We start from the raw sequence: 16968 nt of genomic DNA, 5'->3' as shown, positions 1-16968 counted from the left end.
GAGAGGCTGCGGGGGGAGGGCGGCACTCCCTTTGCCCAGAGACCAGCTTGCCTCCCTCGGGAGAGGGACAGCGGGTGGCCAGCAAGGCCCGGGGAAGCGTCCCTGATGGGTGCCGCGGGTGGGCTCTCTGTACAGGGAGCTCTCTGCCTGCGTGGAGGCAGGACCCCCAGGACCTCCTCGTCTCCCCCGGTTGTGAAAGACTCCCCAGAGGGCACCCCGTGTCCCCTGCATTCTGGGTGGGAGGCAGTGTGGTGACGTGGCAGGGCTGTGACTGCCAGGGCAGGCCAGGAGAGCGGGCCCCAGAGGAAGGGGACAGTTTGGGACGGGAGCCCTGGAGGTGGCGGCTCGGGTCAGCGGGTCCTGACGGCCCAGACCAAAAGCCTTGCAAGTCCTTCACTTGTCATACATGCCACCCTCCCTGGGTGCTCGTGGTCTCCAGGGGTGGCATTTAAAAGCACATCAGGTGTTTCTGGTTCCTCTTGTGCCTGCAAGCTGAGTGCTGGCTGCCCAGTTCCTGGGGCTGTGCGAGCTTGCCAGCCCAGCACGTCCACAGCACCTCCCTGGGCCGGTGGTCCCACTGCTCCCACTGGGGCCAGCGTCTTAACCCTGTTCCCTGTGTGGCTGCTTAGTGCCCGTCCTGATGCTGGGGGAGGGTGTCAAGGGCTGTTGGGGCAGGGTCCCGGCCTTGGGCACCTGGGCGGCACTCATGCCGTCGGAGAGCTGTGGTTTCTGGGCGGTCGGGACGGTTCAGATGCGTTCATTCAGCAGGAATCCTTCTTCTCCCAGCAAGCATGTATGTCCCTGCGGGGCCCCGGGGATGAGCTTCTCCTGTGTCAACGCTGGGCGGCCGGGCACTCTGCCCCTCGCTGGCGGAGCTCTTCCCCCGGGTTCCCGAGGGGACCGTGGACTTCGCGGCTCCCCAGGAGTTTCTCTTCGACCTTGCCTCACCTGTGGACATGCCCAGTCTGAGCGGAGTGAGCACTTCTAGCGACAGGAACGCTCCCTCCCTTTGCCCAGACGGCACTTCTGCTTCGGCTCCTGCGGGCACCTCCTCTGGGGCTGCAGGTTTTCTGAGTGTTGGAGCGCTTTCATGATATCCATGGAGGAAGAATATGGTTTCCTCTGGGTACCACACCGGGGTCCTTCTTTCCATCTGACTGAAGTGTGAAGCTTTTCTTTTAATTAAGTGTGAAATGAGAGAAGTACTGGCTGTGGCTCAGTGAGGCTTCCTGGACGAGCACTTGTCCCCGACTGTCCGCCCCCAACCCCCAGGAGCATTTTTTGTTGCTTCTTGCACCGCGAGGCCTTGGGGTCATGGCTTGTACTTTCCATTTCACATGGTGAAAAGCAAAAAGAGAGTGACCCTGAAACTATGTGAGTGATGAATGGGGCATTTGCTGGAACTCCCCATGTGTCATTTTTGTCACTGCCTCTGTCCGTGATCACCCTGCCAAACGGGAGGAGACAGCTGGATGTGTGTGGGGACGGAGACAAGCTGGGCCAGCGTGCGCTGCTGCAGGGGGCGGGGCGCACAGGAGGGCCTTGCTTGGGCTCAGCCACCTACTGGACATGCACTGCCCTGGAGGGTGGATGTACGCCCGCACAGGCCTCCCTCCCCAGTGGGCCTCCCTCCCTGGTGTGCAAGGAAGGGAAAGGCCCGTCTCTTCACTCCCCTGTCCTTGTGCTCCCACACACTAGTGCTCACCCCTGGGCTTATTTACCCTTTGCTTCTGCACCTATCAGAGTCCACCAAGGCCCTCCTTGCCCCCACACCCCCCCTTTGAGCATCCTGGCACCAGTCAGTGTGCTCTCGCTTGCACATTTGTTCTTTGGTTTGTATTATAGGTTATTTTATTTTTCGGGCATATTTTGTATTTTATGTTCTTTGGAGTCAGTGTAGACTTGGCTTTTTCAGATTCCTTCCTTCTATTGACCTGTGGTCCGTGTTTGCCTTTTGCTTTCTGTTGGCCCCTGGGTCCTTTGAGCAAACTTACATTATGTCGCCTCTGGCTCTGCCCCGGAGTACTTCTGAACACCTCTGTTTTGTCAACAGGCTCCTTGTGAATTTTTCTGCCCAAACACAGACCAGCTACTCTCAGGGTACCATGGAAGGTGGTGTCAGAGACTAAGATCGGAGTTTCTCTCTAGTGCCTGGGGATGGGGAGTCACACGGTGGCGACTGGCTGCTGGTGACCGAACACAAGGCAGATCAGCGATCTCTGCTGCTACTTGCCCTTGAACCAGTCTAGCCCAGCTAATAGGAGAGCCTTCCCACTTGTTGGCGGCATATATTGCCATGACAAAGATTAGGTGAGGTTCGGTGTTGGACCAGATTTAGAGACCTGTTTTCTCTTGGCATCTTTGTGATACTTACTCAAGGACCCTCCCACTGAGCTGAAGTATGCAGGTGCAGGCACACCCCTGTCCCCCCCCCCCCCGCAGAGAACAGCATGTGATCCTCTCCACCTGAGAAAAGACATTTCCTCAAAACAACAAGAAACCCATGCCTGGGACTTCTAGCATGAGGAGATTCCCAAGAGGTCAGTGGGAAATGAGAAGAAAATGATTAACCACAGGTACAGGCTCTGAGGCTTTGCTGGGAGTCCTCACCCCTTCGTTGCATGGTAAGCAGTGCTAGTTAGCGTTAGCTCATCTGTTACCCACGTAGCTTTTCAGTCCTCATCTCTGAGCTGCCCTTGAATGAACACACATACTTATACTGGGGCGTGAAAGCAGTCTCACTTAGGAAACCAGGTAAGGGCTTCAGAAAACATCAGGCAGTGTGTGAGTGATGCCGACTGTCCTCTGGCTCCCACGTGGCGCCCCATAGCGCTCCCCTGCAGACCCCAGTGTGTTTCCATGCCATCGCACATTGACCTGGCACTTGGCATTGTGAGCTGAACCGCAGAGCTCATGCCCACGTGTCACAAATGCAGCGATTTCCTACGTCAGCGTCAGAAGTTACCAGATTGCCGCGTGGTTTACCACCTGGGGCCTGCGCCATCGGTTGGCATTGTGTAGTCCAGGTACGGACAGGACAGAAGCAGCCCAGAAGCCACGTCTTCAGGTAGTGTGGACGGCTGAGACCGGAAGACTGTTACCCACCCAGCCCCTCAGCCAGTGACCATTTGCCCCGCAGGCCGCTGGGGCCCAGGGCTCCGTCAGTGCTCAGCCCGCGGAGGGGCGGGATAGTGCGGGGAGGCTGTGGATGGGCCGATGTCCCTCAGTGACGGTGGGGGGACAGGTACACGCCCTGCAGAGTTTGCTGGTAGCCGGGGTGAGCGTGTGTGCGTGTGCACTGTGACAGCTTACCCTGGGCTGTTGTCATGGGGGTGGCTGAGTCTCTCGCGTGTTTCCCACCGGTTCCGGAGGCTGCCCCTGGGCCTGGCGGGGGCCAGGGCGACGTGGCCTGTGGCCCGGTTCTGCTCTTAAGGATGCACTTTCCCGTGGGAGCTGGGGATGCCTGAAACCCCGACCCGGGGAGGGCCCACTCCACGCAGGAAGAGCCGCCTCCTCTTTGCTCTCCTCCCACTCTACGTGGCTGCCACTGGGAGCCAATTGAATCGAAGATGGCTTTAAGGGACAGTCGGGGAAACAGTTGTGGAAGAGTCACACTTCACCAGAAAATACAGAAACATGTGGTAAGCCTCATTTTCCTGAACTGTGTGTACCTTCCCAGCTGGCAGAAGCAGAAGAGCCCCCGGGGAGAGAGTGATGGGGCCGGTGGTCCTGGAAGAGGTAGCTGTAGTGTAAATCACAAACCCTCCTTGAAGATATTTCCCCCGTATTTGTCAGGAGCCCTAAAATGTCCTTACTCTTTACCTGCCGATTTCATTTGAGATGCTGATCTTGGGAGCCTGGGTGGCTCACTGGTTGAGCGTCTGCCTTTGGCTCAGGGCATGACCCTGGGGTCCTGGGATCGAGTCCTGCATTGGGCTCCCCGTAGGGAGCCTGCTTCTCCCTCTGTGTCTCTCATGAATAAATACATAAAATCTTTAAAAAAAAAAAGATGCTAATCTTGAGGAATTGATTCTCAGTGTGGATCAAATCCCTTATGCGTTCAAGACGCTCATGGGGACATTCCTTGTCATAGGAAGTGTTTATATGATTTCAGTAAGCATCCCAGGGTAGGGATGTGGCCAGCTAACTGGGTTGTAACCTCTTCTGTACCATTCTAAAGCATGGCTTCAAGTAGTGCCTATAAAATAGAAAAATCTCATTATAAATGTGAGATTTCCACAGGATACAAATTTATCTTTATGATGCAACTGTATTCCTAGAAAAGCTGAGCAAAAAGCACATGCAGAAAAATTGGAATGTAATTATACTCAGGTATCCTGGTTGTGCTTTAGGTGGCACAATGTGGCAGATTTCTCCTCTTATTTAAAATAGAGTTCCTCAAATTTTCTGTGACTGTGATTTCAAATAGCCAGTGCCTGCTCATCACACTCCAGTGGGATCCGGACGTGCCCTGGTGCCTCTTCTCGGGGACACGTTGCCTCCTCATCCTGTGCCTGCCCTGAGCCCCGCAGTTCCTGAGACCTGGACGCACTCGTGCTTGTGGCCGGGTGTCTGGCCGAGTTTGTTGGCCTGAATGGAACGACCACTGATTCCTCTCCTCTGCCTTCCCCAGTTCCCAGCTCGCTCTCTACTTAATGTTCTGGGAAATAAAAACCTCCCCGGATGAAATGTGCTCTGGTCTCGGGTCCAGCAGGAGGGGCCATGGAACCCATTGTGATGCCAGAGCTTCAGGCCTGGACTGTGGGCGACGGTTGCTGTCATTTGGGGAGGGGCGCCCGCCCCCTCCTGGCTGTCAGCTGTCGATTTTCTGGCAGGTGCAGAGTAGTTGGCTGAGCTGTGGGTTGGAGCCCTGGTTTGTTGCCACCTGTGCAGGAAGGCTGGGCAGCCTGCGACCCGCATTCTTTATCTGAAGGCTTCTAGGACAGGGATGGGGAGTGGACAGCGCTGTTTGCAAATCAGATGTCTGTCACTTTGTTAGAGGTTTATATATTGGAATTTTCCATAGTCCTGCCTTTTGAGTAGCTTCTCGGCATGTGGCGGCTGCACTGGCCTCCTAACTCCAGGTGACCTGTGGCATTTGTAGCAGCTGGGAGCTGGGATGCCTGACCAGCGGGAAGGGAAGGGCCCTCGTGTGTTCTTTTCTGGGGAACAGATTTCTTTTTATTGACAAATCAAAGAGCCACACAGCCAATTCAGTTATTTTGAGCAGGAGTGTGTTTCAGAAAAGGAAAGAGAGCAGTCCCGTTTTGCTTTGACCTTGTGGCAGGGTCCAGACCACGCGTCTGGGTTCTGCTTGTGGTTGCCGCATACCCTGCCTGGGATTATGTTCCATCCAGTTGGGATAGTTACAGCGTAAGCAGTTTTTTAGGCCCTGTTTATGGTTCATTTGCTGGCTGTAACAGAGAGGGAAGAGTGTGCTGAAATGTATTAATTCCTGATTGATGGGCTGTCAGGCCTTGGCCCGGCCTGCTGAAACCTAGCTGCGGGGTTGGTTTGCCAGCCTGGTTCCTGGCAAGGCCCTGCCTGGGGAGTGACCACAGACAGCCTTTCAAAGGGACGTGTTGGAATCCGCGCAGAGGCAATGACCGTAAACCTCATTTTAGTCTTTGTGCATGACACCCAGAAGCGGGGCACCAGGGAATGCCACACCCTTGTCTAGCTGTGAGCTGGATCACAGGAATCCCAACCAGGGTGTGAGATAGCAGGAATATCTGAGCAGAATTTGGGAGTTGATGTGTCGGCGTGATTTATTGAGGACCAGGAATGGACAGTGAAAGCAGCTTAGTCTTCTGTAAATGGCCCCAGCCGGAATTACCTTGTCGGAGCTGTCCGTGAAAGCTGGGTTGTGCATCCGTTAAAGCAGCAAAGTCTTCCAATTAACCAGTACTTGAGGATCCTACATCATCTCAGCAACAAACGAACTTGCAGTATGACTTCCTGTAAATGAATTTCTTGGCTTTTTTGCTGAGCTATTACTAGCAAAGTGTGATGGCATCTTAGGCATACAACCTCCCATTTCACTGTCCAACTGGTGGGGTGCAGGGGCCTCCCACAGGTTCTCATTTGGCATGAGACTCGCCCTGAGGCCCAGCTCCAGGCCAGACCGTGAGCTGTGTGAGGACCAGGCCATATTCTTCTGGGGTCCCACAAGTCCCCATTACATGCCTGGCATACCATCTGGGCTCAGCAGAGCTCTGTGGCTTCTAAAGGGCTCTGGCATCTTCCATCAGGCTGTTTTTCAAACCTATGTATCCTGTCCTTAGCCGAGCTTCTGTGTTTTGGGGTGCCCCTTGTGGTTCAGATGGTCTGGGTCCCATTGCTGGCAGCATGGTGGGTATTTTAAACTCTGACAGTTGACCAGTTTTGTAGGTGAACTGGTATCCCTCATTGTATGTGTTTGTATTTGTTTATAACTGGTGCTTTTGTTGACTATTCTCTGTTTTGAACTTTCTTTTATAAATAACTTTTTTTCAGGTATTTTTCATGGGCTTACTGATGTATTTTTCTCATTGCATATATTTTCTTTGTAGAGTTTTTGATATTAATCCTTGGCCTGTAACATGTTGCAAATGTTTTACTGTTTGCAATCTGTTTTACTTTCTAATTTTTTTCACTTAAAACCATTAGAGATTTGTGTGTGGTGATGTGTACCAGCTTTTCCTTCCATGCTGGGCTTTCTCCTGGTGGTGGTGGTGGGGCACTTTGTGACCTGCACACACTAGCGGAGTCCAGCTATCCCTGGGGTTGTACTGCGGTCAGGCTGTCGTCATTGCCCCAGGTGGAATGTCTGCTGACATGATTGGGTGGCATTTCTGCACGGGGAGCACTCCACATGCACCCCGCGACCCCCTGCTCGAGGTCGTGCACCAAGGTTTCAGGAACGTGCTGTCTTGTATTGGTCAATCTTTCTTTCCATTTGGCTGCATTATTAATGGTTTGAGTGAGGAAGCGTTTTGCTGATTGATTTAAAGACCCATTCATCCTTCGAGGAATTATTTTTGACTTAATTAGGTAAAGGGAGTAAATCAGTTTAATGGATTGATTTATGATCAGTTTGCACGTTCAGATGATCATGACTCACGCAGGCTTACTCAGTATGAGTGCCTGCCACCTGCCTTCTGGAGAACCAGGGCCTCTGCAGACTCTCCTGCCTGGCAACACAGCTCAGAAGCAAGGTCGTAGACGCACGTCTTGTACTCGTGCCTCGGGAACAAATAACGAGCGGCCTGCACCTTTCAGTGCAGTGCCTATAGAAGGGAGGCTCTCGTCCTGTGCCCTGACAAGAGGTTCCCAGTGCCACTGTGTCTCCAGTGGCCACCACAGGCTCCAGTGCGTGTGTGCCTCGTGAGGGCCCGCAGAGTGACAGAGAGCTCCTGGGGACGCTGGCGAGTGACGTTGGGCTCGCCTCTGCACCCTCTGGTCCTGAGACAAGGCGTCTGTCTCTCTCAGAGGCAAGCTCCGCAGCTGTCAGAGCTTTTCGGGGGGTGAGAGGGTGTCTCACTTTGGAAAAGACTTTTGCCTTTTTAGAGAACTCTGAGCTTTGGAAGGACGGGGTGCAGAGCCTGTTGGTCGTGTCTGATGCTGTTTGCAAGACCGCTTCCTTCAGTTTGGATGAGCTCTTGTTTGTTTGTTTGTTTGTTTATTTATTTATAGATTTTATTTATTTACTCATGACACACACACACGCAGAGAGAGAGAGAGAGAGAGAGAGAGGCAGAGGTGCAGGCAGAGGGAGAAGCAGGCTCCATGCAGGGAGCCTGACGTGGGACTCGATCCGGGGTCTCCAGGATCAGGCCCTGGACTGAAGGCGACGCTAAACCGCTGAGCCACCTGGGCTGCCCGCTCCTGTTGATTTAAGCATTGTTTGCATCGTCATCAGTAGAAGCAAGGTAGACTTGATTTATTGTCTTAACGTTTAGCAATAATTTGGCTATTTCTCTTAACTGGAGAGATTGGGATTAAAGTCTTTCCATTCTTCACAGATCATCTTGGCATAATGTTCACCATATTCTCGTTGGAACTGTTTACATAATTGTTTCTCCTTCCTCAACTGTGAACTCTTGCCGGTAGTTCACACGCTCCTGGGCACATGTTCACCGAGTCCCTGCTGTGTGCTGTGCCCTCGCAGACGTGCAGGGATTTGGATAGTGTGGTGGGTGCGGTCCTGCTCTCCAGGAGCTCTTCCTGGGTCACGCAGGGATATGCAGACATGAAGACGCAGTACGCAGATAGGGAGGAAGGCAGCCGCCGACCCTGTCGTGCAGGAGATGCTCGAGTGGGCAGTGCCATATGTGCTTGTGCGCCACCTCCTGTCCCCTGCAGGGAGTGGCCCAGTGCCTGGCATTTCACGGTGTGGCCCTGTGTGTGCTTTGGCCGGCTTTCCTCATTGGAGGGGCGTCCGTGGCGGGCTTGGACTCTCCCTTGGGCCTCGCTGGTGGGTTTGTGGGCTCTGCTCGGGAACATCTCCACTGCTTCTGGCCTCTTTTCCTTTTCTGGCAGTCTCCAGATGGGATCCCTTCCCTGCTTGTACCCCTGCTGGCAAACACCAGTGTGAGGAGTTACCCTGATACGCACACATCTCCAGGGGCTCCCCCTTCCCTCCAGAAGGAAGTCCAGCTCTGGAGCCTATGCCCAGGGCTGCGGTACCATGGTTCTGTAGAGCTGTCCCCTGCCTAGGTCATGCGGATGACCCGCAGGCTTTCTGGCTTCTGGTTTTGCAGCCTCCCCCCTCCCTTCTCTGTGCTTGCTTCGCCGTCTTCCAAGGCTTAGCTCCCAAGGCCACCTTCTCCAGGGGCGAGGACTCGGCTCCTCCGAACCTGCCATGCCTCCCCCCATCCCTTGTCACACCACTCACTTGCCATGTGGTCAGCTCTTTACGTACATCTTTCTGTAAATAAGTCTGGTCAACAAGTGCTATGAGTAAGGCAGCCAGCCAACGGGGAGTGAGTGAGCCAGGTGAGAACGTGAATGAACGTGTGCAGTGCGGCCTCTTCTCTTGGCTTCATGGTGGCTGCTCCATCTCTGCCTTCCCCGCAGCTGGTTTCTTGCATATGAGAGTACACGTTAATAGAATCCATCAGTATTTCAACCAATAGCATTTCTATTAACAAAAACTCCTACTCACAAGCATTATTACAAAATCAAAGATTCAGTCAAGCCAAAAGAATGTTGTGAAATTAAGATTCTTTCTTTTACAAAAATGACATTATAGAAACAAGGATCATTAAGGAAATAGACTTTCCCTCCCCCCTCTCCCTCAGTCCCACACCGCTGTTGTTGCTCCCCAGGGGCTGCTGGGAGCTCTCTTCGGTGTGGTGTCAGGTAGCAGGGAGCTCCTCCAGAGAGGAACAGCCACACCACCCAGCGCTGGCCCCGGCCTGCAGTTTGCACAAGGCTGGGGACCCCTGATTGGGGGTGCGCTTGGGGTGGAGGTGGACGAGGAGCAGAGTGGTGCTGCTTGTGACAGGAGGTTGGTTCTTGTCGTTTGTGGCCCGCTGCGGGCCAGGAGACGGATAGTTGGATGTGGCCACATTGTGCCATCTTGCCTGGCCTGTATCAAGTGCATCGTCCTTGGTTTGTCCTTGATTTGTGACCATTGTCTGCCGGTGTCCCATCGTCCACTGACCGTTTGTCCGTGTCTGTGTGCTATTGGTTTGCAGCCACGTAACAGAATTGGGAACTCTGACGGTGGTTTAGTTTGTAACCTTGAGTTGGACATTATTTATATTAACATTAAACATTCGTACACTAAACCAACTTGATCATAACCTTAGCTGTTCTTGCTGAGCCATGGAGTTTTGTGAATTTATGGTCTTGGGTGGCAGCACCTCTCTTACCAAAGCGGGACTTTTCCCTCTGCCTTGGAACCCAAATCTATGTAATTAAGTGCTAAAACCTCCATCACCGAAGTGTCAGGGTTTCAAATTTAAAACTCCCAAGTTGGGTAAAGCATAAGATTAGACCATGGAGTGATTCCAGCTAGCTTATGAAGAAGAGAATATTTTTGATTACCAGTTAAGCTCCTAATTACCTGAAGAGGTTTATTGCAGGGTTTGTGTGATGCGGGTGATTAACGCAGTCGTAGCAGCCCTGGCGTGCTCCCCTCCCTAACCTGCGCTGTGCTTGGTGAGGCTGGCATCTGCACTTAGTGGTGATCCCATGGCAGAGGCTGTGTTGAAATTTGAGGTGATTCTCCCTTTCTGATTGCTAAGACGCCCCATTTGGTTTCCTGCAAGGGAGAGCCTGGCCATGTGGCAGGCCTTTTTACTTTCTAGTACACGCTGGTCCTTACAGGATCCTGGCCTGTGCTGGCCTGGCCACTTCCGGGGCCTGTGCAGCCGTTTCGTGGAGTCAGGCAGGTGTCGTCCTGGAGGGGAGCCCCCCCCGCCCCCCAAGGAGCGAGCCCCCAGGAGACCCAGAGCTCCAGAGAGCTTGTGGTGCTGACGGGCTCTTTTGCCCACGATGTGTTTTATGACCTAGGGAGTGTTGTTTCACTTGTGAGGTGGTTCTGTTCTAGCCTTGTAGCAGCTCTCCCTCCTGTCCCTGCTGAGCCGGGGGCCTCTATGCTGCTCTGGCTCAGCGGGACCGAGAGGCTGACCGTTGTCAGCCGGACTTCGCTCGCCGCCGGGCTTGGCTGCTTCCTGGCACGCTACCCTCCTGCAGGCCCCTTGCTCGTCAGCTGGTCGTGCTTACCTCCGTGGGCTGCTTCAGATGCAGCGGGCCCTGGCGCATGGGGACGCGCTCTGCAGACTCGGAAGATGCACACTATCCATTGGTAGTGGCGAGTGCCCTTGCTGTCCGGTGAGCAGCCTCGACGCCACATGGGCTTTGAGCCCATCAGCCTGCCTCTTCCTTCCCCACTGATCCTGCTTGGTTCCTTCCTTACCAGGCCGAATGTCCTCCATTGTTGTATTAGTTTCTTATATTTACCTGTCCTTCTGCTAAGCCCTGATCCACCCACCCACCCACCTACCCCGTGGGTGGACTAGTCACGAATCACTCTGGATGTGCTGATTGTGCAGTGCTGTTCATGCTGTAGGGTGGGGAGTGCTGGCCCCACCATCGAATGCCAGTGGGCCCCCTACCCTAATTGTTCTGACCCCCAAGGGCCCCCGCAAGCTTCTGAGAGCAGTGAGAAGGGCGGTACACCCACCACCCTCAGGAACTTTTTCTCTGGGGTTTTCTGTGGAAAAGTAGACCTTAGTGAAACTATGTCAGCAGCTTAAACAGTGTGTTTTTCCCTATTGCAAAAGTCCTAAGTGTTAAAATTTGTGAAAATTTGCATTCTCTTTTTACTCTCTACCCTTCTGCAGGAAGTAAAGGGTGGTATTTACCACTCCCCCACCCCGCTCTTTCCCAGGGGCCCCACGGCCCTGCTTCTGGCATCTTTCTGAGCACTGTTCTCTGCGTGCTTGTGCACACAGGCTGCGAGGGCTGGAGTCTCTGATATAAAAGGTGTCGTTGATAAAGATGGGATTAGTTTTCTTTTTAAACAATATGGCAGGGTAGCATTTTCAAAGAATTTATTTAAATCATCTCCTAAAGCCTTTTTATGATTTGAGAAGGCAAGTGACATATTTTGTAAATTAAATGTCTGTTTTTACACCTTGTGACTTCATGTGCCGTTGTGGCCTGTCTGAGCGGTGGGCTGTGTGTCCCGGGCGGGGCAGTGTCTTGTCTGCCTCCCCAGGTGCCACTGGGCTTAGCCTGTGCATGTGTCGGTCTCCCTGAGCCCTGAAGGGTGGCAGCGTGGGCAGTGTGGGGAGGAGGTCCTGGGTGCAGCTCTCTGACCGGAGTGCAGGTGCAGTGCCGGTGTTTGTGCTGACAGGGTAGAGTGGGACATGGAGTCCAGTCCAGTTTCAGATGAAACAGGTCAGCTTAAGTTCCATCATTTGTAATCCTGTATTTGGTATAAATGCCACCTTCCAGGGTCCATGTACCTTCCCTGTGCTGGCTTCCAGGGCCTGTCCGTCCTGCCTGGCTGGGAGAAGGCCATGTATGGGCCATCCAGGGCCACAGTCCAGGGGGCCCTGTGTGGCACCCACTTCCTTGAGCGGCTGGTGCAGCATCTGTGCAGCCTGGGTCAGTATTAGCCAAGCCCAGATCCTGTGGCCCAGAGGGACCAGGACCCAGGGGCCCCTGCTCCAGCTGCGGCCCCACCTCCGTCTTTGACAGGCTTGTTCTTCCTGTTTTCTTTTTCCCTGGGAATTTACCATTTTCCTGTTTGAATTGCGTTTCTTCTTTTGCACCCTGGGTTTGCCTGGAATCCCTCCCCTGCTGTGGTTTCCCCTCATTCATGTTCTCAGCCAGAGCAGTTTTCTTTGTCTCCGTGGCATTTAGTGTGGCTCATGTTTAGGGGCAGAGTCCTACGTGACGCCGGCTCCGTGACTGCTGGTATGAGGGCTCCTTAGGTCCAAGGCTTCCCTGGTGGCTTCCCTGGTGGTTCCCCTGGAACCCCCCCCCCCCCCCTTTCAGGCTCCTGCCCCACCTGGTCCCTCCCCTTGCCCCAGGGTTGTGGAGGCAGCATGTCCTGGTTGGGGGCCTGGACCTTTGGAGTTGGTGAGTTATAACCTGTCATGACCATTGGCCATTTTGGGGTCTTGACTCTGAGGACCCCTTCCCACTCCACAGCGTCGAGTCTCCCAGGTTTCATGGCAGATGGTGCAGTAAGTCAGCATCTACCCGAAGGACCTGTGCTGAACATGCTCATGTCGCTCTGGGTTGGCTCCTGGCTGTGTCCCCAGGAACCACTAGAGCCCTGTCTCCTGTGAGGAGCCCCCAGGAGGACCCCCTCCCAGCTGCACCAGCCTCAGGGTGTTCTTTTCTTGGTTCTGACCCTGTGCGGGCCTTCCGGAGTGTTCTGTGCTGCCCTCTACGCCTTCTCCTGTGTCGGCAGTTGTTTTCTCCAAGAGGATGGATATTTATCTCATTCTGACAATAAGGGTCATTCTGATTCTCTCGGCCTTTTTGAAGACAAATTGGCATAGAGATTCTCTGATTTAAATGCCCTTTTTTCAGGACATTGAAGAGTGACAAATGGCCTATGGTGAGGGGTGACACCTGAAAGAGGTTGCCGACCTTTCCTGGGATAAGGCAGTAAGCCAGCTAAACCGACCGAGAAACATTTCCAAGGCCTGCATCCTACGCTTCTCCCCTGGGCAGGGTGGGGGGGACGCCCTGTGAGCTGGGGGCGGTGGCGGTGGCACTGGAGGCCTGGGGAGGCTGGTTCCCTGTTGCCCTGTTGTGACAGCTGAGGAGATATCTCGGTGCTTTGAAGGCCCTGGAAAGAGAAGGCATCCATGGAAAACTCAAGGGGAGTCCTGTGATGGTTGTTGCTGCGGCAGTTCCTCAAGGTGGAAGATCACATCAGGCCGGCTCTAGGGTGGTGGCAGCTGAACCGAGTCTGCCGAAGCCAGAGGAGGTCGCTTATACCTGTGTCCGCCAGCTTGCTCTTCAGCAGGAGGGCATCATGATGGGTGGCCCTTGTGTGCTCACTAGTGAGCCCTGGGAGACCTCGTTTCCTCCTCTGTAGATGGGCAGAGCTGATGCCTCCCGTCTAGGCTGCCTGGACACTTCCAGAGCCAGCATTTTCTGGTAGAGTCATGGTAGGGCTTCATCGGAGGGCATGCTCAGGCCAGACGTGGGCCTCCCGGGACTGCTGAGTTCAGAGGCCAGGAGCCTCGCTGGGCCATGGCTGGGGGGCAGAGTGTGCCTGGCTGTGGGAGGGAGAGCCCACAGCCCACGGGGCAGCTGGGACAGGGTACAGGTCCCAAGTGCGCTCTGCTGAGAGGAGGAGCTCAGAGCCGGCTGGGCCAGACTGGGGACACTCTTCATCCCAGTCCTGTATCAGAGGGTAGGGGCTCTGAGCTTCTGGAGGGTGTCACCTCTGACTCATCTCTGTGCCTAAGGGCCTGGAGTGTAGGGACAGAGCCACCACATGGGGAGCACCTGCTGCGTGTTGTCACATTGCCCCAGCAAGGGGACAGCCCAGTGTCCCAGAGGGGACATGTGATAGGCAGTGTGGCCCATCCATACACTGGAATGTTTTTCTACTATGGAAAGGACCAAAGTGCTGGCACAGGCTGTGCCCTGGTGACCCCGGGAGCACGGTGCCAAGTGAAGGGAGCCAGACATGGAAGGCGCCGTACTGTGCAATCCCGTTATGTGGAATGTCCAGAACGGCCAAATCCACAGAGGCCGAGCACAGAGGGGTGGTTGCCAGGAGCTGGGGAATGGGAGTGCCTGCTGATGTGTTTGCGTGGGGTGCTGAGAATGTTCTGGAATTACATGGTGGCGATGGCTGTCCCACTCTGTGAATATACTAAAACCCACTGAATTGTATGCTTTAAAAAGGGGAATTTTATGGCATATGAATGCGTGTCAATAAAATAAACCCCCAAACCAAACCAAACCAAACCAAACCACATAAGTGTTGAGTATGTGGGGGAGTGAAGGAATAAGCGGGGATGGATTGACTTTCCCGGCCACAATCCCTATAGGTGTGCTCCCAGGTGCCCCAGGGATGCTCGGTGACAGGCCTGAGAGCAGAGCTGGCTGGGACAGGTCCTCGAAGCTGCACACAGCTGGGCTGGATGCATGTCCAGGGCCAGGCCTGCCTGTGTAGACCTGCGTGACCCAGTTGGAGGGCCTGGCCGGGCTTGGCCTGACTCATCCTGGCCTGTTGTTACCGTTGTGGTCTGTGTCACCAACAGAGTCTGAGTAGAAGGTGGTTCACTGTGGCTCTTGTAGCCACGAGCTCTGGTGTGAGGCGGGTGCCAGAGCATCGCGCCGTCGTGCTGGGGAGTCCCGGCCACAGGCTCTGGGCTGCATGGTGCGCCTTGTTCTGATCCACCACCACCGGCTGCCCTGGGGTCATGTTTCTCTGCACCCCATCTCCAAGGGGTGCCTCGGTGGTGACCGCAGATGTGTGACAAAGGTTAATGAGTGAGGACATTCGATCAATGGAAAGGAACACCTGGCACCTCATAGCTGCTCAACAAGTGTCAGCAATTATTACTCTTAAAAAAATTATTGTCATTTCTACCCACTTAAAACTTTCCAAATATATTCTTGGCAGAAATGTTTCTTTTCTTTAAGAACATTTTCTTTGCAAAGATGCTGTGCATGTTTGCAAAATAAAACAAAAGTAAATAAAATGAAAAAAATGGAACACACAATTTTTAAAACATTTATGAGTGTTGTGCTGGGTGATAGCAGCTTTTGTAAGGATCTAAAATTAGTTTGTTTAAATGTCTGAGAAGCCATTTCAATTAAGCGTCTGTTCTGCATTTTAAAACTTTTCAGTTCTGTTCCCTTAGTGGGCTTTTTTTATATTCGAGGAAAGAGATTGTTCGGAGCACTGGTGCCTGTTCTGTCTCTTCTTGGGTGTTCGCCTGCAGCGGACGGGTCTTTGCCCAGTGGGGTTTTGGAAACGCCAACCTTGGGAACAAGTTTTTAGAGAAATTATTGTCCAATGAAAATGTGACCCTATTAGAAGCAGAATTCATGAAATTTTATGAAAACACTTTCAGATCTGTGTTAGGAATAAACAGTCTTTTCGGCCCTCTCTTATTGGGATGTGAAATGCCTGAGAAGCAATAATTCATAATATGTTAATTATGTTAATTAATTGGAGAGGACTCAGAATATTAATTATCTGCAACTAATTAGGTATTAAAATTGAGAGCCATTAAGTGATGAGGTGGAAGCCTACGAGTCATCTAGTTAGAGCAAGAAAAATGAGCCCCAGCATGACCTTGCCGGTGGCGCAGGTCTCGGCCCGCCCTGCCCCCGCCCCCGCCCCGTCGTGTTTCCTGTGGGTTAACCGCTTGCTGTCTTTTCCATGCTTCCTGGCACACAGAGGAGGAAGACGTGGATGCTGCCGACATCTCCCGCGTGCCTGCAGAAGTGCTGCGCAACGTCGAGGCCGACACATACTGGTGCATGAGCAAACTGCTGGACGGTATTCAGGTGAGCCCCTGGCGGCCCGGACCCCAGGCAGGCGCCGCTCCATATGGGAAGCCAGTGTTGCGGGGAGCACTGGGCCCGACGTGCAGGCTTGCCTCTGTGGCCGCGTGCTGCCTTCTGAAGCCTCCCTTTCTATACCTGCACTAGTGCCGCCTCCCCGGGGTTGCAGGTGTGAATAAACCTTTGTGCTCGGAAAAGGGTGCAGAGCAGGACTCCGAGGGAGTAGGCTCTCCCCTCCTCTGCAGAGTCTGATCTCCACACATTCTAAGCTCCCCGGCTCTGCTGACCGTGATGCCAGGTGGTACCAGCACCGAATATGGGTTGTTGATAAGCCGTTCCATTGTCCATGCCTGGTGAGCTGTATTCAGGGCAGCCCACCCCTTACGGGGCCTCTGACGTAGGACCTCAGCTCCTAGTCTGTCACCCTGGGCCTATGAGCAGCCGGTCCTACAGAGCCCCTGTGGGCCCCAGGCTGGGAGTCTGATTGCTTGACCCGTAACTGTGCCCAGGCCTGGAGGGAAACACAAGCTGCTGGAGGCCTTGTCCCCATGGCTGGGGCTCTGCTTCACTTGGTATCAGTTGGGACAGATAGTGGAGATTTTTGCAGAAAGGCCGCAGGTCTCCCAGCGCCAGGGGTGACTTTATGGAAGTAGTTTGAACCCTACACAGAGTAGGAACGAGGACTGGAGCCTCTTGCTGTAGCACAAGTGGCCGAGGTAGATGGAGGTCCTCCAGTGGGCTGAGGGCCTTTTTCAGCTCCTTCTGTGCCGACATGCCTTTCTTAGGTGCCGCATGCTGCTGCGGGGAAGAAGAGTGTTGGGCACGTGCCTCTTAGGAGCTTGGGGTGGGACACAGGGTAGACCTGGTGAGGGCAGAAGATATGTGCTCCCGAGAACTTGATTTGGGAGTGCGGTGAGACTTGGTGGAGGGGCGGCCATGGGGGTAGAGTCCCGGAGCAGGGTTTGGTTGACGGAGTTTCCC

At 53.9% G+C, this 16968-nt stretch overlaps 1 protein-coding gene across 3 annotated transcripts in view; it reads left to right on the top strand.

The window, feature by feature from the left end:
* Positions 1-16968, top strand: part of TBC1D22A (TBC1 domain family member 22A) — a 334941-nt gene that overhangs the window by 162934 nt on the left and 155039 nt on the right. For all 3 annotated transcript variants that reach the window (XM_072843502.1, XM_072843501.1, XM_072843500.1), the window contains exon 9: positions 15881-15990. In XM_072843502.1, coding sequence (XP_072699603.1) covers positions 15881-15990 — 110 coding nt within the window. The remainder of the gene's footprint in view (positions 1-15880; positions 15991-16968) is intronic.

The sequence above is a fragment of the Canis lupus genome, chromosome 11 (genome assembly GCF_048164855.1).
Source record: "Canis lupus baileyi chromosome 11, mCanLup2.hap1, whole genome shotgun sequence".
In the NCBI taxonomy this organism is placed as follows: Eukaryota; Metazoa; Chordata; class Mammalia; order Carnivora; family Canidae; genus Canis; species Canis lupus.
The sequence above is the reverse complement of the archived record's forward strand: the minus strand, read 5'-3'. Positions and strand labels throughout refer to the sequence as shown.